Below are 25,988 nucleotides of genomic sequence, written 5' to 3'. Positions count from 1 at the left end.
TTGGCACTTACTCATATAAGCTGCAATATGAGATCACTCAGCTGGATAGCATCCATCTGAGCATCCGCTGAATATATTCTAGTTTGGGCTTGCTTGCTTCCATATCCTCCTGCCAAAAAACGCTCTTTAGTTACTACACCTGTGTTTACCCTAAAAATGTGTCTGGAGCTTAATAAAGTGGGGGGAGTGCAGCTGCAAAATAAAAGTGGCTGGTGTGAAGGAAGGCTAGGATCCACCCAAACTCCCTGCAAGGTAGGCTCCGGACCAACCATCTGTTTACCCAGACTCCTACCACCCTAGCCCCATACCAAGACGGTAACAGCCAGCCTTTCAGAGAATAACCACACAACAGACTTAGGACTGAAGCAGTTTATTTAAAACTCTAAAACTAACATGTAATGCCTCAGTCAAGAGATATACTTAACACAGAGACACAGGAAGGTGGAGTGGGGAAGGGAACAAGCGTAAGGTATTTTAGCAGCACTAAAACCATTAACCCACCATAAATCACACCTTAAAGGCGACATCATACCCTGGAGCAACCAGGCACTTTAACACTAAAACAAGAAACTTCTCTAAACCCAAGTTGTAACCTTACTTGTCAGGGGATCTTCCATGTTTACTCACGTTTGGTTCCAGGGAAGATGGCCAGCCCCCGGTTGCTAACTCATTTATCCCTTTTGGGCCAGCCAGTACCATGACTCATTTTAGCCAATTGCAAGCCCCTCTTGGGCCTCCCTTTCGGAAGGGAGCCATTCCTACCAGGCCGCTTTTCCCACAGCTGAAGTCAATCAAGACCAATTACTCCTGGCCTTGAGCTTTACTGATAACTACCCTGGTGCTGTTTTTTGGGGAAAGCGCCTAGCAAGCTGTTTTTCTAAGATGGGGCCTTGAGAGCTGTTCTTGCTAGCTCTCTCTGCCAAAAGGCAGTAGCAAGACCGCAGCCATATTGGTTGGTCTTCATACCTCCCCCTTTGAAGAGATGAGACTTGGGGTTTTACCATAAGTCCTTCACCTTCTCACTACCCAGCACATCAGAAAGAAACATAGTCCACATGGTTACACAGGAAATCACTCAGTTTACCCAACAGGTCACAGCCTCCTTTGGGCAGGGCCCTGGGGCTATCAGCCTTACCCTTTTAGGGGTTTTCCACCAGGGCATGAGCCTAAGACAGTTCATCAGCCAACACATTGTCCCTGCCCCAAATGTGGGTCACCACAAAATCATAGTCCTGTAGGGCCAGGCTCCAGAGCAACAGTTTCCCATTGGTGCCCTTCACTCAGGCCAGCCAGCACAAGGGTGAATGGTCCATTTGGAGTCTAAATCGTCGGCCCCACAAGTAGGGCTGCAGTTTCCCCAGGGCCCATACAGTGGCAAGACACTCCTTTTTGATAGTGGCTAGGGCCTTCTCTCGGGGCAACAGTCTTACTCAGGTATACGCTGGGGTGAAGTCATTGGTCAACACAGCCCCCAGTCCAGTCTCTGATGCATCAGTCTGTAGTACAAATGGGAGCTCAAAGTCAGGAGCCCGTAGGAGCTCCTGACTTTGCTTTCAAAAGAGCAAAGGCCTGTTGGCAGGTTTCAGTCCACTGCACTTGGACTGGCTGTCTTTTTTTATTATTATTAATTTTAATATATACATTTTGGCATTCATAAATTATGCATCAGAAGTTTCATATCGTCTTTTCTGGCATAGGTCAGTCAAGGGGGCAGCAGCGGCACTGAAGTGGGGGACAAATCTGCGGTAGTACCTAGCTAGCCCCAGGAATGATTGAAACTGCTTCTTGGTCTTAGGCATGGGCCAGTCTCTAATGGATGCAACCTTGGCCTCCAAGGGCTTGATATTACCCCTGCCCACCCAGTGGCCCAAGTACACGACTTCCCCTAAACCAAACTGGCACTTCTGAGCTTTGCCCATGAGTCCTGCAGCCTGGACATGGGCAAACACCTGTCGGACATGATCCAAATGGGGTTCCCAAGTTTGTGAGTAGATGGCCAGATCGTCCAGGTAAGCACAAGCAAAGTCCCCCAGCCCGTCTAGGAGCCCATCCATAAGCCTCATAAAGGTGCCAGGGCCATTTTTAACACCAAACGGCAAGACCATGAACTCAAACAATACTTTATGGGTCACAAAAGTTGACTTCTGGGCAGTGTCCTCAGATCCACTGTAGAGGCCTCAAAGAAATCCAGGAAGCTACCAATTCAAAGAGGCCGTGTGCTTGCCATGTGCTCCTGAGTGCTGAGTGAAGAAGTGAAGGAGTGTGTGGTGAGATTTGCTGAAGGGTCTGAAAGGGAAGTGGCCTGATTGCTGATTGTTCTCGGCCACCCAGTGACCTCATTCTGCTTCCTGACTTGGAGCTGAGCAGAAGCAGAGAAGAACAGCTGGCCCAGCTCAACTAGAAGCTAAAAAAGGAAGCCAGCTCCCAGAGAGAGAGCGAACAGGGGGAGCAAACAGGAGTTTGACAGGGGGAGTGTAGAGAAAGAGGAGACCAAGGCAAGGGGGAGAAGAGAGGCCTCAAAGAAATCCAGGAGGCTGCCAATTCAAAGAGGCAGCGTGCTTACCATGTGCTCCTGAGTGCTGAGTGAAGAAGTGAAGGGGTGTGTGGTGAGAGTTACTGCAGGGCCTGAAGGGGAAGTGGCCTGATTGCTGATTGTTCTCATCAATCAGTGGCCTGATTGTTGATTGTTGTTGGCCACCCAGTGACCTCATTCTGCTTCCTTAATTGGAGCTGAGCAGAAGCAGAGAAGAGCAGCTGGCCCAGCTCAACTAGAAGCTAGAAAAGGAATCCAGCTCCCAGAGAGAGAGCGAACAGGGGGAGCAAACAGGAGTCAGCAGGGGAGGTCAAAGGGAAAAAAACTAAAAACAAAACAAAAACACCAACAAAAAAACAAAAAAACTTTTTCTTCTCTTAAGGCATACTAATATAGTTGTGCACCTTCAGAGAGGACAGAACAAAGCACAGGCAATTCCACTATAATCAGAAAGGGGGGGAACAGAAATAGACAATATGTACAGAAAGGAGTCCCTAGCAGTGGTGACCTGCAAAGTGTGTGGAATGTTCGTGTTCCTGCCTGAGATCGACATGGCATACACCTGCAACAAGTGCAAGCTGGTGGCACTTTTGGAAGAAAAAGTGAGAGGACTTGAGCGGCAAGTGTCCATCCTCCAAGGAATAAGAGAAGACGAGGAGTTCTTAGACAGAACGGTGGAACAGCAACCACAAGAGATTGAAGAGCAACAGCCAGCTGAAGTAGAAGTGGAGTATGCTGAGGTAAGGAAAGCCAATGACGAGGAAACTCCCTGGAAAAGAGTGACAGGAGCAGAAGAACTAGAAGGCATTCTGCACCGGTGGAACCATTAGAGTTAAGCAACCGCTTTCAGCTACTGATGAGACTGGAGGAGAGTTTGCAGAGGAAGAATTACAGAAGACACCATGCAACATTGAACAAGAGGCAGACGATCGGTCAACCAAGAAGAAGAGAAGAGTAGTAGTTGTGGGAGACTCCCTGCTGCATGGGATTGAAACCCAAGTATGTTGTGAAGACCCATGGACTCGCCAGGCACGCTGTCTCCTTGGAGCATAGATTAGAGAAGTGACTGAAGGGTTACCGAAGCTCATAAAGCCCACAGCCACATACCCTTTTCTTCTCATCTGTGGGAACAAATGATGTCGCCAAGCGGAGCTACGAAGAAATCATGTCAGACTTTGAAGCTCTGGGAAGGAAACTGAAGAACTTTGGGGCCCAGGTAGTTTTCTCATCCATCCTCCCAGTTCTTGGAAGAGGATTAGAAAGGGAAAGAAAAATACTCCAGGTGAACAACTAGCTACGAAGGTGGTGCCGACATGAGAGTTTTGGATTCTGGGACCACGGGCTATGCTACTTGGAAGATGGACTGCTGGCAAGGGATGGGTTGCACCTCACAAGGGCTGGAAATAATGTGTTTGGCCACAGCATGAAAAACTTGATCAGGAGGGCTTTAAACTGAACCTTACGGGGCGGGAGACGTAAACTTTGAGGCAACGATGGATGAAGACCCATGCACAACAGTACAGAGAACAGCTCCAATAGTGCCCAAAAATAGTGTTTGCAACAATGTAGGAACAAAGCCAGACTAAAACACATGGTCTTCGATGTCCATATACTAATGCCCAGAGTATGGGAAAAAAACAGAATGAACTTGAACTTTTATAACATAAAGGCAAAGTACAGCACCATGTACATTGATGGTGCTATATAAATAAATAATAATAATAATAACTTGAACTTGGTGGGATGACTCGCATGACTGGAATATAGCAATTGAAGGATATAACTTGTTCAAAAAGAACAGAAGAAATAGAAAGGGAGTCGGAGTTGCACTATACGTTAAAAAATACCTATCCCTGCACAGAAATACAAGTGGATGAGGCTGGGAGCTCCATCGAGAGCATCTGGATAAAAATAAATGGGGCAAAGAATAAAAAGAACATAATAATCAGAGTCTACTACCGACCGCCCAATCAAGGAGAAGACGAAGATGAAACTTTTGAGAAACAAATTGCCAGTGTTTCAAGGAAGTCTGATGTAGTAGTGATGGGGGACTTCAATTACCCTGATATCTGTTGGGAGACAAATACTGCCAAAAGCGGCCCTTCTAAGAAATTCCTAATGTGTGTGCGTGATAACTTTCTCCTACAGAAAGTGGAGGAAGGAATCAGCAATCCTAGACTTGATATTGACTAATAGGGATGACTTAGTGGATAAAGGGGCAGTTACGGGAACTCTGGGGGAAAGTGACAATGTCATACTTGAATTCTTGATTATAAAGGAGGCAAAAGCTGAGTATAGCCATACACGTACTCTGGATATTAGGAAAGCTAATATTAATAAACTCAGAACTATGATAAGTAAGGTCCCATGGCAAGTGAACCTAATGAGAAAAGGAGTGCAAGATGGGTGGGAGTATTTAAAAAAGGGATTTTTAAAGGCACAATTACAAACAATTCCAATAAGGAGAAAAAATAGAAGACAACAGAAGAAACCAATGTGGCTACAAAAAAGCTTAGAGATGACCTGAAAACAAAGAAGGATACTTATAGGAAGTGGAAGGAAGGCCAGGCTACAAAAGAAGAGTACAGACAGGTAGCACTGAAGTGCGGAAATGGCGTCAGGAAGGCTAAAGTTGAGAATGATCTGAGATTAGCGAGGGATGCTAAAAACAATAAAAAGGCTTTCCTCAGATACGTGAGTAGTGAAAGACAGAGAAAATAAATGGTAGTTCAACTGCTTAATGAGGATGGCAAATTGATAACAGATGTCAAAGAAAAGGCTGAAGTGCTCAATTCATACTTTGGCTCAGTCTTCTCCCAAAGTGGATCTATGACCCCCCTGGAAAAAGTGAAGCACAAGTTGAGGGTGCAGGATTACAGTTTGAGATTGATAAACAAATGGTCAAGGAACACCTAATTTCTTTGAAAGAGTTCAAATCTCCAGGTCCCGATAAACTGCATCCTAGAGTAACGAAGGAGCTAGCAGAAGAACTCTCAGAACCGCTGTCTATTTATTATCTTTGCAAAACCATGGAAGACGGCTGAGGTGCTGGATGACTGGAGGAGGGCTAACATCTAGATCTTCAAAAAGGGCAAAATGGAGGAACCTGGGAACTACACACCAGTCAGTCTGACATCCATCCCTGGAAAATTTTTGGAGCAGATTATAAAGAAGTCAATCTGTAAGCACCTTGAAAACAATGCAGTGATTACTAGAAGCCAACTTGGATTTGTAAGGAACAAATCCTGTCAGATTAATTTGATCTCATTTTTTGATCGGATAACCTCCCTTGTGGACTGTGGGAATGCTGTGAACGTAATATATCTTGACTTCAGCAAAGCTTTTGACAAAGTGCCCCATGATATTCTGATTAACAAACTAGGTAAAAGTGGGCTAGATGGAACAACTATTAGGTGGATTCACAGTTGGCTACAGAATCGGACTCAAAGAGTGCTTATCAACAGAACCTTCTCAACCTGGGGGGAGGTAATGAGTGGGGTACCACAGGGCTCAGTCCTGGGCCCAGTGCTCTTCAACATTTTTATTAATGATTTGGATAAGGAGGTGCAAGGAACATTTCTCAGATTTGCAGATGACACAAACTTGTGTGGGATAGCTAATACCCTGGAAGACAGAAACAAACTTCAAAGTGATCTTGATAGGCTGGAGTACTGGGCTGAAAACAACAGAATGAAATTTAATAGGGATAAATGCCAAGTTCTACATCTAAGAAATAGAAACCAAATGCACAGTTACAAATTGGCTCAGCAATACTACAAATGAGAAGGGTCTTGGAATTGTTGTAGATTGCAAGCTGAATATGAGCCAACAGTGCGATATGGCTGCAAGAAAGGCAAATGCTATTTTGGGCTGCATTAATAGAAGTATAGCTTCCAAATCGTGTGAGGTACTGGTTGCTCTCTATTCAGCCCTGATTAGGCCTCATCTTGAGTATTGCATCCAGTTCTGGGAGCCACACTTGAAGAAGGACACAAACAAGCTGGAGCTTTTTCAGAGGAGGGCAACCAGGATGATGAGGGATCTGGAAACAAAGCCCTATGAAGAGAGACTGAAAGAACTGGGCATGTTTAGCCTGGAGAAGAGAAGATTGAGGGGAGACATGATAGCACTCTGCAAATACTTAAAAGGTTGTCACACAGAGGAGGGCCAGGATCTCTTCTCGATCCTCCCAGAGTGCAGGACACGGAATAATGGGCTCAAGTTACAGGAAGCCAGATTTCGACTGGACATCAGAAAAAACTTCCTGACTGTTAGAGCAGTACGTCAATGAAACCAGTTACCTAGGGAGGTTGTGGGCTCTCCCACACTAGAGGCATTCAAGAGGCAGCTGGTATGCTTTAAGGTGATTCCTGCATTGAGCAGGGCGTTGGACTCGATAGCCTTATAGGCCCCTTCCAACTCTACTATTCTATGATTTCCCCTTCCTACCTGACTTGTTTGGCCTTCTGGCTTCGGGTGATGGCCCCCACCTGGGCTGCCAGAAACGCTAAGTCATTCCCAATAAGAAGGGGCCAAAAGGAGTTCTGGGGGACAAGAAAAGTCATTTCCCCCTTCCACCCTTGGTAGTCCACTAGCACTCAGGCTAGAGGCATAGCAATGGGTGGAGAATTATAAAAGGTGACAGTGAAAGCCTGACTCAGTATCATCTGACCCGCCTGGACATACTTCCAGTCAAGAGCAGATAGGGAAGACCCCATGTCTCTCCACCCCGGCACACTTTCCCATTAACAGTAATGGACTCACAGAACTGGAGCTGGCTCCAATTGACTTGACCCAGCTGGATAAGTCCCAGGGGGATGGTCCCCTCATTCTTCCAGCTTGATCAATGAGAGCGTTGTGCCAAATGGCCATCTGGGGTCCGGGTCTGTCGTCCGTGAGGGGGGTCGGCCAACTCGCCATTTGACAGATCTCCGCCATCCTAACTCCAGTCTGACAGCTCTGCCTCATCAGCTTGACGCCCATATGACTCCACTGTTACCAACCTTCGGCATGCCTTCCCTCTGCTTCCTCTCCAGTAGCTTCAGCCACTGCCATTTAAAGTGTCCTTCCTCCTTGCAATAGATACACCTGGAGGGCAACAGAATGGAGGAGGCCCGGGGTGCAGGCTCGGCACCCTTCTGCTCCTTGCTAGCTGGCCAAATCCCTTGCCCTCCAACCCAACTGGACACGGCTGCAGCCCCGCTTCTATTCACTGTTTCAACAGAACATTTGGGTATGGCAGGCTTTGCAGCTTCTCAGTAGCGTTCCCCGCCCCCGACTAATCTGGTCTGCCAGCAACGCAGCTTCTCTCAGGGAAGTCGACCAGTGATCATTAACAAGAGCTGCCAAGTCCTCTGGCTAAGCCGAGAAAAACTGCTCCATGGCCATAATTTCCCTGATTTTCGCAGGGGAAGTGGCAGCGACCACCTGAACCCATAAATCAAATGACCTCTCCACCCAGGCAGCCAAGGCAACAAAACTTTCTGAAGGATCAAGTTTCACTGCCCTAAACTTTTGTCGGCAGCTCTCCACAGACAGGGCGAATTGCTGGTGCACCATCTCCTTAAATTTGTTATAGTCCTGGGCATCTTGATGGGGAATCATCCCCAACAAATCCGCAAGTTCCCCACTGACTTGGGCTCTGAGGATTGTCATCCTTTGAGTCGGGGACATTCTGATCCTCGCACGCCATTTCAAACAGGGCAAAATATTCTAGAATGTCCTGCCCTTCCTTGTATGAGGGGAACAATTTTCAATCAATCCTCACTGGGTCTCCCCAGCCCCCTTGCGCTTGAATTTGCAACGTAAGTGAGTCCATTTGTAATTCCAGGGTCTGCATCTGTTGCTTGTGGGCACGGTACTGTTGCCAAAGCTATTCTTGAGCCACTTGCCTCCATCTAGAAACACTAGTCTGGTCGCTGCCACCATCAGTGTCCCTGGCAGCTGATACGGGAGCTGGCTCAGCTGTCTGTGCTAGAGAAGCTTCCTCTCTGGATGAGTCATCCTCCCCCTCATCAGATCTCCCCTCTATAGGCTAGTCTTCCAGCTGTGTGCTTTCCACCCTGGCCGCAGCCCCCCAGCTGACTGTAAGCTCCACAGCCTCTGACCAGGCTGTGGGGAGGTGACCTCAAGAACTTCGTCTGGAGCGGGATTTCCTAATGCAGCCTGCATCTTCCTTATCTAAAAAAAACAAAAACCATCTGGGTGCTCCAGGCAAGAACTTTCCCGTCCCTCATGGTCTTTTGTTATTGTCTGAGAGCTTGGCTTAAAATCCCACCACTCTGCCACCATGTGAAGGAAGGCTAGGGTCCACCCAACCTCCCTACAAGGTAGGCTCTGGACCAACCATCTGTTTACCCAGACTCCTACCACCCTAGCCCCATACCAAGACGGTAACAGCCAGCCTTTCAGAGAATAACCATACAACAGACTTAGGACTGAAGCAGTTTATTTAAAACTCTAAAACTAACATGTAACGCCTCAGTCAAGGGATACACTTAACACAGAGACACAGGAAGGTGGAGGGGGGAAGGGAACAAGCATGAGGTATTTTAGCAGCACTAAAACCATCAACCTACCATAAATCACACCTTAAAGGCGACATCATACCCTGGAGCAACCAGGCACTTTAACACTAAAACAAGAAACTTCTCTAAACCCAAGTTGTAACCCTACTTGTCAGGGGATCTTCCATGTTTACTCACGTTCGGTTCCAGGGAAGATGGCCAGCCCCCGGTTGCTAACTCATTTATCTGGTTCCTGACTTGGAGCTAAGCAGAAGCAGGGAAGAGCAGCTGGCCCAGCTCAAGTAGGAGCTAGAAAAGTAAGCCAGATTCCCAGGGAGCGAGCGAACAGGGAACGAGCGAACAGGAAGAGGAAACAGGAGTTTGACAGGGGGAGTTCGGCAGGGGAGGCCTCTAAAAAAATAATAATAATAAAAAAAAATAGAATAAAATAAAAAAAAATAAAAAAGGTGGGAAAAACAAAGAAAACCATAAAGAGAAAAAAACCCACAAAACCACCACCAAAAACAAACAAACAAAAAACCCCAAAAGATCTTACTTTCCCTTAAGACATACTCATATAGTTGTGTACCTTCAGAGAGGACACAACAAAGCAAAGGCAATTCTACTATAATCAAAAAGGAAAAAAACCAAAGCAGAAATCGACAATATGAATGGAAAGGAGTCCCTAGAGGTGGTAACCTGCAAAGGGTGTGCAATGTTCGTGTTTCTGCCTGAGCTCAACATGGCGTATACCTGCAAGAAGTGCAAGCTGGTGGCACTTTTGGACGAAAAAGTGAAGGACTTGAGCAGCGAGTGTCCACCCTCCAAGAATAAGAGAAGTCGAGGAGTTCTTAGACCGAACGGTGGAACTGCAACAGCAACAAGAAGCACATGAGATTGAAGAACAACAGCCAGCTGAAGCAGAAGTGGAGTATGCTGAGGGGAGGAAAGCCAATGAAGAGGAAACTCCCTGGAAAAGAGTGACAGTTAGGAGAGGAGGAATTAGAGGGCGTTCTGCACCGGTGGAGCCATTGGAGTTAAGCAACCGCTTTCAGCTTCTGGAGAATAAGACTGAAGGACAGTTTGCAGAAGAGGAAGTACAGGAGACACCATGCAACAGTGACCAAGAGACAGAAGGTAGGTCAACCAAGAAGAGAAGAGTAGTCATTGTGGGAGACTCCCTGCTGCGTGGGATTGAAACCCAAGTATGTCGTGAAGACCCATGGACTCGCCAGGTGTGCTATCTCCCTGGAGCACAGATTAGAGATGTGACTGAAGGGTTACCGAAACTCATAAAGCCCACGGACACATACCCCTTTCTTCTCATCCATGTGGGAACAAATGATGTCGCCAAGCAGAGCTACGAAGAAATCATTTCAGACTTTGAAGTTCTGGGAAGGAAAATGAAGAACTTTGGGGCCCAGGTAGTTTTCTCATCCATCCTCCCGGTTCTTGGAAGAGGATTAGAAAGGGAAAGAAAAATACTCCGGATGAACGACTGGCGTCGAAGGTGGTGCCATCGTGAGAGTTTTGGATTCTGGGACCACGGGCTACGCTACTTGGAACATGGACTGCTGGCAAGGGATGGGTTGCACCTCACAAAGGCTGGAAAGAATGAGTTCGGCCACAGCATGAAGAACTTCATCAGGAGGGCTTTAAACTGAATCTTACGGGAGTGGGAGACGTAAATTTTGAGGCAACAATGGATGAAGGCCAATGCACCACAGTACAGAGAACAGCTCCAATAGTGCCCAAAAATAGTGTTTGCAACAATGTAGGAACAAAGCCAGACTATAAAACACATGGTCTTCGATGTCCATATACTAATGCCCAGAGTATGGGAAACAAACAGAAGGAACTTGAACTCTTATTACATGAAGGCAAATACGACTTGATAGGGATAACTGAAACTTGGTGGGATGACTCCCATGACTGGAATATAGCAATTGAAGGATATAACTTGTTCAAAAAGAACAGAAGAAATAGAAAGGGAGGTGGAGTTGCACTATATGTTAAAAATACCTATCCCTGCACAGAAATACAGGCGGATCAGACTGGGAGCCCCGTCGAGAGTGTCTGGATTAAAATAAATGGGGCTTGGAATAAAAAGAATATGATAATCGGAGTCTACTACCGACCACCCAATCAAGGAGAAGACGAGGATGAAACTTTTGAGAAACAAATTGCCAGTGTTTCAAGGAAGTGTGATGTAGTAGTGATGGGGGACTTCAATGACCCTGATATCTGTTGGGAGACCATTACTGCCAAAAGCGGCCCTTCCAAGAAATTCCTGACATGTATGGGTGATAACTTTCTCCTACAGAAAGTGGTGGAGGGAACTAGAGGATCGGCAATCCTTGACTTGTTATTGACCAATAGGGATGACTTAGTGGATAAAGTGGCAGTTACGGGAACTCTGGGGGAAAGTGACCACGTCATACTTGAATTCTTGATTATGAAGGAGACAAAAGTCGAGCATAGCCATACACGTACTCTGGATTTTAGGAAAGCTGATTTTAATAAACTCAGAACTATAACTATAAGTAGCACTGAAGTGCGGAAACGGCGTCAGGAAGGCTAAAGCTGTGAATGAGCAGAGATTACCGAGGGATGCTAAAAGCAATAAAAAGACTTTCTTCAGATACGTGAGTAGTAAAAGACAGAGGAAAGAAATAGTGGTTCAACTGCTTAATGAGGATGGCAAATTGATAACAGACGACAAAGAAAAGGCTGAAATGCTCAATTCCTACTTTGCCTCAGTCTTCTCCCAAAAGCGGGTCTATGACCCCCCTGGAAAAAGTGAAGCAGAAGTTGAGGGGGCAGGATTGCAGTTTGAGATTGATAAACAAATGGTCAAAGAACACCTAATTTCCTTGAATGAGTTTAAATCTCCAGGGCCTGATGAACTGCATCCAAGAGTAATGAAGGAGCTAGCAGAAGAACTCTCAGAATCTTTGTCTATTATCTTTGCAAAATCATGGAAGACGGGTGAAGTGCTGGACGACTGGAGGAGGGCTAACGTTGTCCCTATCTTCAAAAAGGGCAAAAAGGAGGAACCTGGGAACTACAGACCAGTCAGTCTGACATCCATCCCTGGGAAAATTCTGGAGCAGATTATAAAGAAGTCAATCTGTAAACACCTTGAAATCAATGCAGTGATTACTAGAAGCCAACATGGATTTGTCAGGAACAAATCCTGTCAGACTAATTTGATCTCATTTTTTCATAGGATAACCTCCTTTGTGGACTGTGGGAATGCTGTGGATGTCATATATCTTGACTTCAGCAAAGCTTTTGACAAAGTACAACATGACATTCTGATTAACAAACTAGCTAAAAGTGGGCTAGATGGAACAACTATTAGGTGGATCCACAGCTGGCTACAGAATTGGACTCAAAGAGTACTTATCAATGGAACCTTCTCAAACTGGGGAGAGGCAACAAGTGGGGTGCCGCAGGGCTCAGTCCTGGGCCCAGTGCTCTTCAACATTTTTATTAATGATTTGGATGAGGAGGTGCAGGGAACGCTGATCAAATTTGCAGATGACACCAAATTGGGGGGATAGCTAATACCCTGGAAGACAGAAACAAACTTCAAAGTGATCTTGATAGGCTGGAGTGCTGGGCTGAAAACAACAGGATGAAATTTAATAGGGATAAATACCAAGTTCTACATTTAGGAAATAGAAACCAAATGCACAGTTACAAGATGGGGGACACTTGGCTCAGCAATACTACAAACGAGATAGATCTTGGAATTGTTGTAGATCACAAGCTGAATATGAGCCAACAGTGCGATATGGCTGCAAGAAAGGCAAATGCTATTTTGGGCTGCATTAATAGAAGTATAGCTTCCAAATCACCTGAGGTACTGGTTCCTCTCTATTCGGCCCTGGTTAGGCCTCATCTAGAGTATTGTGTCCAGTTCTGGGCTCCACAATTCAAGAAGGATGCAGACAAGCTGGAGCGTGTTCAGAAGAGGCAACCAGGATGATCAGGGGTCTAGAAACAAAGCCCTATGAAGAGAGACTGAAAGAACTGGGCATGTTTAGCCTGGAGAAGAGAAGATTGAGGTGAGACATGATAGCACTCTTCAAATACTTAAAAGTATTTGTCACACAGAGGAGGGCCAGGATCTCTTCTTGATCCTCCCAGAGTGCAGGACACGGAATAACGGGCTCAAGTTAAAGGAAGCCAGATTCCAGCTGGACATCAGGAAAAACTTCCTAACTGTTAGAGCAGTGCGACGGTGGAATAAGTTACCTAGGGAGGTTGTGGGCTCTCCCACACTAGAGGCCTTCAGGAGGCAGCTGGACAACCATCTGTCAGGGATGCTTTAGGGTGGATTCCTGCATTGAGCCTTGTAGGCCCCTTCCAACTCTGCTATTCTATGATTCTATCCCTTTTGGGCCAGCCGGTACCATGACTCATTTTAGCCAATCCCAAGCCCCTCTTCGGCCTCGGGCCTCCCTCCCTTTCGGAAGGGAGCCCTTCCCACCAGGCCACTTTTCCCACAGCTGAAGTTAGTCAACACCAATTACTCCTGGCCTTGAGCCTTACTGATAACTACCCTGGTGCTGTTTTCTGGGGAAAGCGCCTAGCAAGCTGCTTTTCTAAGATGGTCCTTGAGAGCTGTTCTTGCTAGCTCTCTCTGCCAAAAGGCAGTAGCAAGACCACAGCCATCTTGGTTGGTCTTCACAGCAGGCAGGGATTCTCAGCTGATTTTCTGCTGTAAATTGTGCCCCAGAAGTATGCACCAGGAATTGGTATTCTGTGGCATACTGCCACAAACCTAGATATTTGCCCTAGCTGTCATCACAGGTAGTTGGAATCTTACTGTAAGTGAACACTAGTTACTGATGGTCCTATCCTCCATGAATTTGTCTAATTACCTTTGAAAGACATTGAAGTGAGCGGTCATCGCCACATCTTACGGCAATGAATTCCATAAACGAATTACACATTGTATGAAGAAGTACTTCAGTTTTGCATGTCCATACCCTGTTGCCAAACAGTGTAATTGGATGGCCCTGAGTTCTAATATTATGAGAGAGAGTAGTTATTTTTGCTTATTTATTTCATTTCTGTACCACCGATTAGCTGAACAATTCTCCTCTCCAATCTCCACAGCAGTCATGTTTTTTATAAACTTCTATCATGTGTCCCTTCCCATCTAATCACCTTCATATTCTAAACTAAAATACTTAATTTTTTCCTTCATCTTCCAACTTGGTCATCTTGGTTCTCCTCTTCTACTTCTTTTGCAGTTCTATAATATCCTTTTTAGAATACGGTAACCAGGACAATTCACAGTATTTCCATTGGCTACACAATAGATTATGTAATGCATTATGATACTGGCAGTTTTGTTTTCAGTCCCTTTCTTCGTAATCCCTAGCATGAAATTTGCCTTCTCCACAGCTGCCACACTAGGTCAACATCTCCATTGAGATATCCATCACAGCCCCAATACTTTCTGATGTAGCTGAAGGGTGGGAAAGCATCCTTGTTCAGATCCTCCCACTCCCAGGGTCCCAACTCTCTCTGTGGCAGGGAGAGGGAGGATACTCACTACCCTTTGGCTCCTCAGATGCTCTCTAAGTTGCCACAATACCCTGTTTTTGCTGCCCCAGACTAACGCAGCTATCCCCTGGAAATTTATGAATACATTATATTCCAATCCTTAGGGACTTTAATACTGTCAAGTTTATTCCTATCCTCTCTTTCCTGTTCTTTAGCCAGGTATTGACTCCTATGAGAACTTTTCCATTTTAATAGGAGACTTTAATTCCAAGCTTTTTCAGACTCCCAAGAATATCATGTCTTCTACTATCTACTCTCAATCTTTGAGGTTGACACTTTGAAAGAATTCTAAAAGACTGGTAAGATAGGACTTCCCTTTGCAGAAGCCATGATAATTCTTTCTCAGCAAGCCATATGCTTCTTTCTTTAAAAATGCTTTCCACCCATTTACATGGTCAAACATTATGTTAAATGGTCTGCAATTTTCTGCACCATAAAAATTGTTATTTGAAACATTTTGACTTGACTTTTTAGCTAAAAAGGCTGCCAGAGTGACTTGTATTGTATTTTATATTATGGTTTTATAATGTTGTTTTATACTTTGAATGGTTTTAATTTTTGGGAACTGCTCAGAGAGCTCCGGCTATTAGGCGGTATAGAAATGTAATAAATAAAATAATAAATAAATAAATAAATAGTAGCAGTAAGACACTTCCTGCCCCCATGTTTACAATCTAAAACAGTGGTTCCCAAAGTGGGCAGTACCAACCCCTTGGGGTCAATGGGATTGCATAGGGGGTGTTCAGAGGCAAGGGGGCAGCAGGGGGCGCTAAGAGGTAAAGGGGCGCAGGGGGGCACTCGAGGTGGTCTTTTCCAAGAAGCACCTCTCCAGAAGATCTTAAAACCCAGGGACATTTTTATGGGAGAAGGTAGTTTGGTACCAAGCCATATAGGGGAAGAATCCACACATGTATTAATACCGTTTAAGAAGAGTCCTTTTAACGGTGAATTGAAATGTTTCAAAAGCACCGAAACGCTGATGGAGAGACATACCCTGCTTGGTGTGTCCCACCACGCCGACTGCAAAACAGACATTCGCTCTCTTTTCCCTCGTCCCTCAGCAAGCCTGCAGCAGGTGCTTCCCATTTAAAGGGGCCGTGCACAGTACGGCCCCTTTTTCATTTTCAGCTCCTCAGCTCAGCTCCTCCACCTGGCTTCCGCCACTGCTGCTCAGCCCAAACCAGCAGGATCCAGAGGAGCGTGGCCCCTTTAAATGGAAAGAACCCACCCCAGGCTTGCCAATAGAGGGAGGGAAAAGAGAGTTTGTAGCCGGCGTGGTGGGGCACACCAAGCAGGGTATGTCTCTTTATTAGCGTTTTGGTGCTTTTGACTAAATTTGACATCTAATATTCTTGCTAAATGACTATCAGACTTTGAAAAGATGATATCACTGGATCAAGTTCATTAATTATGTTTAATTGAATAAACAAAAAATGTAATTGGATATTGAGTAAATATTCAATTAATTGTTACTGTTTTGAAATTTATTGTTATTATCTTCCTTAGCGGGTTGAAAACTGCTATTCTGAATAATGATTTTTATAGTGTAGGGTAGGGAGCACTGGGCATGAGTTTGTGGAACCAAGGGCGGTTACCTGAAAAAGTTTGGGAACAACTGCTCTAAAAGATGTAACATACAAAGCAAAAAGGACAGGGAAGGAGAAGGAAATCTTACAACATTGTTATATTGTTTATTTTCCAATGCTCTTTAATTGATCATAGAATCATAGAATAGCAGAGTTGGAAGGGGCCTACAAGGCCATCGAGTCCAACCCCCTGCTCAATGCAGGAATCAACCCTAAAGCATCCCTCTTGAAGGCCTCTAGTGTGGGAGAGCCCACAACCTCCCTAGGTAACTGATTCCGTTGTCGTACTTCCATTGTCAGGAAGTTTTTCCTGATGTCCAGCTGGAATCTGGCTTCCTTTAACTTTATTATTATTATTTATTTATTTATATAGCACCATCAATGTACATGGTGCTGCCCGTTATTCCGTGTCCTGCACTCTGGGAGGATCGAGAAGAGATCCTGGCCCTCCTCTGTGTGACAACCTTTTAAGTATTTGAAGAGTGCTCTCATGTCTCCCCTCAATCTTCTCTTCTCCAGGCTAAACATGCCCAGTTCTTTCAGTCTCTCTTCATAGGGCTTTGTTTTCAGACCCCTGATCATCCTAGTTGCCCTCCTCTGAACTTGCTCCAGCTTGTCTGCGTCCTTCTTGAATTGTGGAGCCCAGAACTGGACGCAATACTCTAGATGAGGCCTAACCAGGGCTGAATAGAGAGGAACCAGTACCTCACATGATTTGGAAGCTATACTTCTATTAATGTAGCCCAAAATAGCATTTGCTTTTTTTGCAGCCACGTCACACTGTTGGCTCATATTCAGCTTGTGATCTACAACAATTCCAAGATCCTTCTCGTTTGTAGTATTGCTGCGCCAAGTATCCCCATCTTGTAACTGTGCCTTTGGTTTCTATTCCCTAAATGTAGAACTTGGCATTTATCCCTATTAAATTTCATCCTGTTGTTTTCAGCCCAGCACTCCAGCCTATCAAGGTTACATATCTTAGACATGAGGTCACTAGTTTTACATTTGGTCTAGCCCATGTAGGTCGGCACTTTCTCACTGATGTTAAATAGGAAAGCATGACCCGTTCTTTTAGATGGTCACACAATTTTGTCATTTTTTCCCTGACAATAGGTGCTGCTGAATTGCTAGCCTTGGCTTAGCTGAGGCATGAACTTTGCATTATTAAGGGGTGGCTCCTGAGTAGCACTGAAAAATACTGAAGTTGAATAATACAGAAAGGGAGCAATCCTATGGCCTCTATACATTGTCTTAGGGGCCATAGGACAATGGGGATTTCCCCCGGTGAGGTTGGAGACAGCGGTTCAGGCTGAGAATCAGAGCTCCAAATCCCCTCCTCCTAGAAAATCCACCTTAAGGCGAAGAGAGAAGACTGGAGAGGCCAGGATGCAAGTTACCCTGAGCCTCTTCCAGCTTCCTTCCCTCCCCCTCCGAATCACCACTGATTGCCGGGCACATTCCATAGGACTGTACTCTAAACTGTTCTTGGGTATAGCATAGGCTGTCAATGATTCTATGCCTCAGATGTACATCGGTTGATCTTGATGGCTTATACAAGGAATAGCACAAAAAGTTTCAAGCATATTCTTCACTGAACCATAAAGCTATCCTTATCTTCATACTATAATGTTTTAAAGGCCTGTTGTGTTAGTCTTTACTCATAGCACTTAGTCAAAGAAAAGGTGGTATAGTTATCCTTCCAGGGATGCTCAGAATTTGAGCGCACTGCAGGGTGTTGTCTGGTGCAACATTTGCGATTTTTTTTCTTTTCTGTTTAGTAACTAAATACCCTGGGGCTTTAGTTATTGGGAACTGGGGACAATCTGGCCAAGACATTTCCCTCAGTAAGGGGATGATGGCTGTAGTGTCTGCACCCACACTATTGCGTGAAGTAATCCAAAAAGCTGTGCCAGGCACCCTGCCTGTCCTACATGGGTGGTGTGTTAGCGTGGACAGAGCTACAGCTAAGGTTGCCTCAACAACAGAGCCAAATTTTTCCTTTGCTCTGCACAGTGAACTAATTTTTTCTTTTCTCTCCCACCCATGTGCCTCTTTTCCGGAAGAATAGAGCAAATACTATTCAATGAACTAATTATACTACTGCTGTTTAAGATCTTATTGGAGGTATTTCATAGAAACCGAGATATAACATGTATATGTTTACAAAAATTAAAATAATATGGTGCACTACATGTGGAATTGCAAGAAGATAGTTGAAAAGCTCAGGAGATCAAAATACATTTGGTAAAGTCTTTTATATGGCTTCATTTTCTCCTCAACTCTTCAGCCTGATTAGAATTTAGTATCCTAATTCAAGTATTTTGAGTCTAGACATTTCCTACTAAGTATGAATTGTATAGGGAGAGAGAAAGTAACTGTGATAGTACCTTATATAACAGCATTCAAGTTATCTAACTGTAATCATTTGTTGAGGTATTTGAGCGTTCACAAGTTTATTTCTGTGTCTGTCACCATGTGGTGTTCTAATTTGTTTCTATGTCTCTCTTTGAATTAGAGCCCCCAATTGTCTCTGCCAAGACCAGTAAAATCCCTGCACCACTCTCTTTTTCCTCTGTCCTTCGACCGCCACGAATAAGAGTCACTAAGGCTGTGGTCTACAGTCCTGCTGCAGCTTACTCGCCTCTCTCTCAAGGTCCCCCTGGCTCTTTCCAGTTTTCTTGCTGCCTGTTCTCTCCTTTTGCAGGTTGTGTGTGTTAGTTATCTACTGGGTTTTAGTGCAGTCTTCTGTGATAAGAAAGAATCCCCTTTAAAACGTGGTTCACTTTCCTCCAAGATCCTAAACATCTTTACTTGGCAGTAAGTACTATGAATTTCAGCAGAATTTGTTTCCAAGTAAACATGCTTAGTATTTTAACTTTAAACATGCAAAAAACAAACACTATGCAAATATTGTTCACTCCAGTTTTAACAACATGCTGTGTGTTTGTGTGAGTGTGTATTTAAGAAAGGAAGCATTTAATGCTACTGATTTGGGATACTACAGCTGAATTTTAGAGATTCTGGGACCCAGTATATTTTCTTTAATGCATATCTAAATATCTTGGCAGGACTTTAACCTGTGGGACTAGAAGCTCCCTATGATTTTTGAAGGAATTGTATGCTAAGAGTGTAGCAACAAAAAGGCACTAATGACATCCACGCAGCAGTGTCTCCCCATGACTGTTGTACCCCCCAAAAAGAAAAGAAATGGCATGGAGGGATTTAGCACTCCTGTTTCTAATTTGGATTGTGCCCCTGGGGCAGATGCTATTGTTTCGTTTGGGGTCAAGCATAGTATGGTTCCATGCCCTTAACATTACAAGCCCCTCCATCTGGAAGTATCCTAAGGCATATTAAGGTTCTTGTTATAAAGCCCACTTTACCCAGTACATTAGTCTGTAAAGTGCTGTTGTGTACTCTGTGCTTTCTGGAAATGTCTGGCTGAGTTATTCTTCTGAGAAGTTTGTGCTCAATTTGGATAAATTTGTACTATTATAGTTTCCTTTTTGGCCATCAAAATGTTGAGCCTAGATTATCTGTTTGTATCAAGAAACTATGTGGTAAGAATCTCAGAATTCTCACTTTTGTGCTAAAATATTCTATCCTTTGTGATACCTGAACTGAACGTTCTTGACAAGTTTAGGGAAATCCTACAGGAGATATTTTGTGGGCTTATTTCAGCTTAAAGCTGACTGCATAGTACTTTTTCAAACATAAATTACCAAGATACTAGATGGTCACCTTCAGGATGTCATTATATGTGCACAAGAGAGACTCCTTCCTCTGTCTCTTCTTGTTCTCTTGTTGTTCCCTCAGCAGGTTGCAGGAGCTGCCATTTGTCCCTGCAATACTCCCTCTGTGCAAGGAAACACGGCAGCTGGGCTTGAACACCAGAAGGAAATATAGCAGCCTCTGCAAGTGACAGCTACACGAGACAGAAGGTGCCCTCTGGGGAGGCTGATCAGATGTAGACTAGCCCACTCCACAGTTTAGTTAAAGATTACAATTTAAATAGTCAGCCCCATAATGACTATGTTTGAGGAAAACCCTGTATTTGCCTCTTGAATTTCCTGCAGCTCCCAGTTTGGTCAGGTATCTGGCAGTTTCATGCATGTGCAGGAGAGAACAGTGATAGGGAGGCTAGAGATTCAGTGAGTATTTGATTGGTTTCTGTCCTGGTGGGTCAGGTAGAGATGCCAATGTTTGAAAGGAGTGACAGGAGAGGGACTTGGAGAAGGAGTGGAAGGACTTCTTTATAAATAGTGAAGTCTGAAAAGGATAGGTTCCTACTGTGACATTCAGATTGTTATTCCCAGGTAATACACAATGCTAGGAATGACACACTGTGAATTGTTTTGCAAACAATACACAGTGTACGGTTTGTGCACCCGACAAATGATCAGGGTGGTTGAGTGTTGTTTTCCCGCTCCTTCCCCTTTGGTCCTCCAGCTGGCTCCACCTTCGGGATTTGACAGCAGAACCCAACTTTTCTGTCTCTGTTCCGATCATGGTTGGAGATCTTTTCCTGCCTGCCACCACCACTTTTTTTGTGCAAAAGCAGGGCTGGGAAAATTTGGGGGCACCCTTAGAAACAGTTGCTGGAGTCTTGGATAAGTGGGGGTTCTTAGCAGGTGACCCCAAAGTTCAGGGCAACTCTTTGAATCCTGGGATCCCCTTGCTAAGGGAATGGTCTACATGCCATTTCCCCACCTGTCAACTGTGAAAGGCTGTCAAACCAGCCTCTATACAGTCTCTTGCCTTGCCTTTTACCTCAAACATACAAGGGTCTAGGTAAGGCAACCCTATATATATATGTAAATGAAAAACATTTTTTAAAAAGAAAAGGGGATTTTGTGCACATTCCATGGGGGCCAGGAAAACATGAAAAAAATCCCAGCACCATTTTTGTGCAAAAACAGAAAAACATATTTTTTAAAAAGGAGTCTGATTGCAATCAGAGGGGACGGAGGGACCAGCGGAATGAAGGAGGCCAATGACAACTCCTCCAAAGTGCTATTTGGGCACAGTTGGAGGGGTGTCACTGGCAAGGGGAAAAGGGGTACTGCAGTGGGCTTGGCTGCAGTTGCTCGGCAAGAGCAGCAGGGTTTCTGTCACTATTGCTGAACAGCTTGCTGCCCGATGCCCTTTACCCACAATGAGTTGGCATGTAAGGGTTCGGATGTCACGACAAACCATTGTGAGTAAAACAGCTCCAGCAACAGTCCATGAAAAACAACCCACCCTATGGAACGCATCTAAGTTTGGATGACATGGTAATCCCCTGTGGGGCGTTCTGGGCAACAACCCCCCCCCCCCCGATAGGTTGGCGTGTATGCCTAGACTGTAGTCATTTTCAGGGTTGCACTTTAATCAATTAATGGAACAATTTAAATATATTTGCACACTCTCAACCTCTTGGGTGCCATTTGAGAATATAATGTTGCTTAGGTTGTTTTGAATGCATCTTCATTAACTATGATAGCGAAAATAAATAAGAATTGCACAAAGTCATTGCTACAAAAAAAGACCATCTGTAATCTTTTCTTCTTTAATTCCAATTCTTAATTTGGGAATCTGGAATACAGATTATGCCATATTATGGAAGATCCTAATTATTACTAGAAGAACTATGTTTTCATTCTAAAATGCAAAGTATTTGCTACTTTTGATGCAAACGATATTTGTTCATGAAATTGGATCCAATGAGGAGGAATTGGCACACCTGTTAAAAAGGATGTTCTTGCATATCTGCTCTACTGATCAGTTGGAACTTGAATTTTAATATCTGATTAAAGCTTTAGTAGGTTAATCAACCGGTTAAAATGGATAAAGTATGGGGGGGGTTAAGTGTGGAACAATGTATTTCAGAATACGGACAGCAAAACTACTTTGGAAAGTTAAGCCCTGTCCACCTTTAAGAGAAATTCATCTTCTATTGTGTGTTTGCATTACATGTTGCTGCAAATGGCAGCAATACAGTTAATGCTGCTCTGGAGTACCAAAATATAAACTTTTTCTGATTCCTGCTCAGTACAGAGACTGACAATCACTAAATCCTCTTATTCCAAGAATGGAACACAGATGTTGTGAGAAAGGAGGACTTCGGTTGAAGGAAAGAACAGCTCAGCCTTCTTCCGAAAGAGAGTCTATGACTCCCCTGGAAAAAGTGAAGTACAAGCTGAAGGGGCAGGATTTCAGCTTGAGATTGATAAACTAATGGTCAAGGAACACCTAATTTCTTTGAATGAGTTCAAATCTCCAGGGCCCAATGAACTGCATCCTAGAGTAATAAAGGAACTGGCAGAAGAACTCTCAGAAACATTGTCTATTATCTTTGTGAAATCATGGAGGACAGGTGAAGTGCCAGACAACTGGAGGAAAGCTAATGTTATCCCTATCTTCAAAAGAGGCAAAAAGGAGGAACCTGGGAACTATAGACCAGTTAGTCTGACATCCATCCCTGGGAAAACTTTGGAGCAGATTATAAAGAAGTCAGTCTGTAAGCACCTTGGAAATAGTGCAGTGATTACCAGAAGCTAGCATGGATAATTTGTCAAGAATAAATCCTCCCTGACTATCTGATCTCATTCTTTGATTGGGTAACTTCCCTTGTGGACTGTGGGAATGCTGTGGATATAATATATCTTGACTTCAGCAAAGCTTTTGATGAAGTGCCCCATGACATTCTGACATTTTGTGAACCGCCCAGAGAGCTTTGGCTATTGGGCGGTATTGAAATGCAATAAATAAATGAGCAAACTAGCAAACAGCTACAGAATCAGACTCCAAGAATGCTTATCAACGTTACCTTCTCAAACTGTGAAGTGGTAACGAGTGGGGTACCGCAAGGCTCAGTCCTGGGCCCAGTGTTCTTCAACATTTTTATTAATGATTTGGATGAGGAGGTGCAGGGAATGCTTATCAGATTTGCAGATGACACAAAATTGGGTGGTATAGCTAATACACTGGAAAGCAGAAACAATACTGGAGGTTTATTAAATCTACATCTCCTAGATACAATGTTGACCTGTTTTAAACATTTGAGTAACTCTAGCAATTGATATCTTGGTCATAATAAGGCTCTGAACTTAGCATCTGTTTTACTCCAGGGAGAACCAGAACCATTCCTGCAGCAACTGTGAACCAAGCTTTTCCGGATCATAGCAACCGTGAAGGATCTGTTCAACGTATACCTCGGCAGCCAAGTGCCAGTAGGCTGCAGAAGGCTGGATGTCCTGGGAAAAGTACATAGATGCTTGGAAAGAGAATGGCAGAAATATTTGTAGTTCCAGTAGTGCAGTGAAACTGCAACATAGCAAATATAGCTAGTCAGGACTGATTAGGAATGTTTCAAAACATCACGCATAAGTTGTATCAAGAAAGCATGTGCAAAGAATGGGATGAAGAATGATTGCTACATAATACACTAATTAATAAAGATTCTAATGAACCATCCTTGTTAATTTTCATTTTCTAATTCAAAGTGTTTGGTTTAGGTTCTGGTGTAGGATATACTTTGCAGCTGCATTTCTATTATATATTAGTGCCATCTCTATCTGTAAAGCCGAAAGTATATGTGTGGGTTTGTATGTTGGGAAATGTTTACCAACTTCCAGATGAATTTGAAATTTGGCACACTGATTGGTCTGGCTGTACAATGTGCCAGAAAAACATGAAAACACCAAATTTTGGGCTTTAAAGTATTTTAAAGAATTAAATAAAAAAATGGGCTTATGCCTGCAACTCCCAGCATGCCTTGGTTGGGAGGCCAGACTTTGGTGGCCATTGGGAGTGCGTGGGCAGGTGGCAGCTGCGTGCCTTTCACAACCCAGACTCCTAAGGTTGGTCTCGAGCAGTCAACCTAATTCCACATAGAAGGAAACAACCCACATAAAAGGGCTGCATCCATTTGTGGTTCCTCCTGTCCGTGCACTCACAATGGCTATGGTTTTAAAATCAACTAGTGCATGGTTTTAAAATCAAAACTAGATAAAGCAACGTGACTTTGAGAGGCTGAACTCTGCACATGCTAAAAGTCACCCCATCCTGATATCACTGTTTTCTCAGAATCTGGGAGTGTGCATGTGGCCTTTGCCCTTAAGAGAGAGGGAGGAGAGGCACTCTGCATGTCCAGAAACAAGCCCAACGAAGGGGAGCAAGTGCTCAGGCTTTCCCTGGCCCTTCAGTACAGGCTCCTGATGGAGCACTTGGTGGGTGAGAAGAGCAGGCTGAGGCAGTCCTTACAGGACTTGGCCGAAGCTAGTCACATCCACTGACAGCCGCATACCTCCCCTGCTCAGCAATGCTACTCGACGTTCTTTCGAGAAGTAGCATTGGCAACAAGAGGAGGGAAGCACCTCTTAGAGGAAACAGACCTGTGGCCCACCAAAGGCATGCTGGGAGGTATGGTACCAGCATGTAGAGTGGCTGATTTTAAATAAAGTACGGGTTGGCAAACTAGGTCACTCTCTCTCAATCCTAACTCTGCTCTCACTTTCCTGACCTCGCCTTCTCCCTGACTTTCTCCAACTGCCACCCACCATTGCATTCTAGCCTTAGCTATCAGTCATTCCTCCATCACTCTTCTATTTCAATGGTATAATTAGGCTTTTACATAAAAATCATAAACTGAATTCAGTAATTCCTGCATCTGTCTTGGAATGTTGTGGTTTAGTTATAACAGAAAAAACATGCAGCATAAAAAATCTCATCAAGTTAAAAGGCCTTGGAAAATAATAATAAAAAATTCACTTGGCACTGGAAAGCCATTAATGCAGTCACTAGTCAAGCCTGCCTGGCAGGGTGCCACAATTAAGATGGCCTGCTCTCAAGTTGTCTCCTACTGCACCTCAGATGGAGTTCAAAGATTAAAATGTTATTCAGGGACCTAGGCTTACACCTACAACTCCCAGCATGCCTTGGGTGGGGGGAAAGACTTAACTGGGTTTTGGCAGCCATCAACTGGAAGTGGCTCACCATCTTGGGCCTGGAGAGTGCCTAGGGCTGGCTACTTTGGACGCTAGTAGGCACCATCGGAAGGGAAGGAGGGCGCAGCTCCAGGCTCATCACTGACGGCAATGACTGAGCTGCCAGCCAGCTCCCTCATGGCCTACCTCCAGCCACTGCTTGCACAGTGCAGTGTGGACTCCCATTGGGCAAGTCAGGCAAAGCGGTGAAAGGCAGGGATAGGAAAATCATGGCAGCTTCTTCCTCAGGCTTGAGTAGGCCCAATGAAGGGGGTAAGTGCCCAGGCCAGCTCCGGCACTTCAGTATAGCCTCCTGCCGGAGCATTTGGTGGGCAAGAAGTGCAGGCTGAGGCAGGTGGAGGCCTTTGACACAGCTGCCATCAGAGGCTTCCCAGCACCTGCCAAGAGCCCTGAGCAGAAGATAGTCGAGCAGGCCATGGAGAACTGCAGCTTCAAGGTGACTGGTTTGTGTCTGGAGTGAGAGGGGGCGGGGGAGAAACGAATTTAAATGGTTTAAAAGTTACCTCACAGGCCTAGCACCAGCCTACTACTTCAAGATAATTACCTTGCAGACAAATATCCTAAGGGGCCCGAGCAACACATACTCAATCCCACCTAAGTTCACTCAGTCTTACTCCCAGCCTTTGACTGCAATCATATGCACACTTACTTTGGGATAAATGCCATTGAATTCAGTGAGGCTTACTTCAGGCTTTCAATCATTTATTGAAACAAGCCTATTGAAAAACATGGAGCAAATGAATAGGTACCAGCTTCGGACCAGATAGCCTCTTAAGAGTTGTCGTGGATTTCC

The 25,988-nt window shown here is 44.6% G+C and overlaps 1 protein-coding gene across 1 annotated transcript in view; it reads left to right on the top strand.

The window, feature by feature from the left end:
* The window catches only part of LOC134400323 (mitotic-spindle organizing protein 2A-like), a 28,823-nt gene extending 5,162 nt beyond the window's left edge, over positions 1-23,661 (top strand). The window contains exons 3-4 of the mRNA XM_063128681.1: positions 18,724-18,912; positions 23,318-23,661. Coding sequence (XP_062984751.1) covers positions 18,724-18,912; positions 23,318-23,460 — 332 coding nt within the window. The 3' untranslated portion in view covers positions 23,461-23,661. The remainder of the gene's footprint in view (positions 1-18,723; positions 18,913-23,317) is intronic.
* The last annotated feature ends 2,327 nt before the right edge of the window (positions 23,662-25,988 follow it).

Source organism: Elgaria multicarinata, chromosome 1 (genome assembly GCF_023053635.1).
Source record: "Elgaria multicarinata webbii isolate HBS135686 ecotype San Diego chromosome 1, rElgMul1.1.pri, whole genome shotgun sequence".
In the NCBI taxonomy this organism is placed as follows: Eukaryota; Metazoa; Chordata; class Lepidosauria; order Squamata; family Anguidae; genus Elgaria; species Elgaria multicarinata.
The sequence above is the reverse complement of the archived record's forward strand: the minus strand, read 5'-3'. Positions and strand labels throughout refer to the sequence as shown.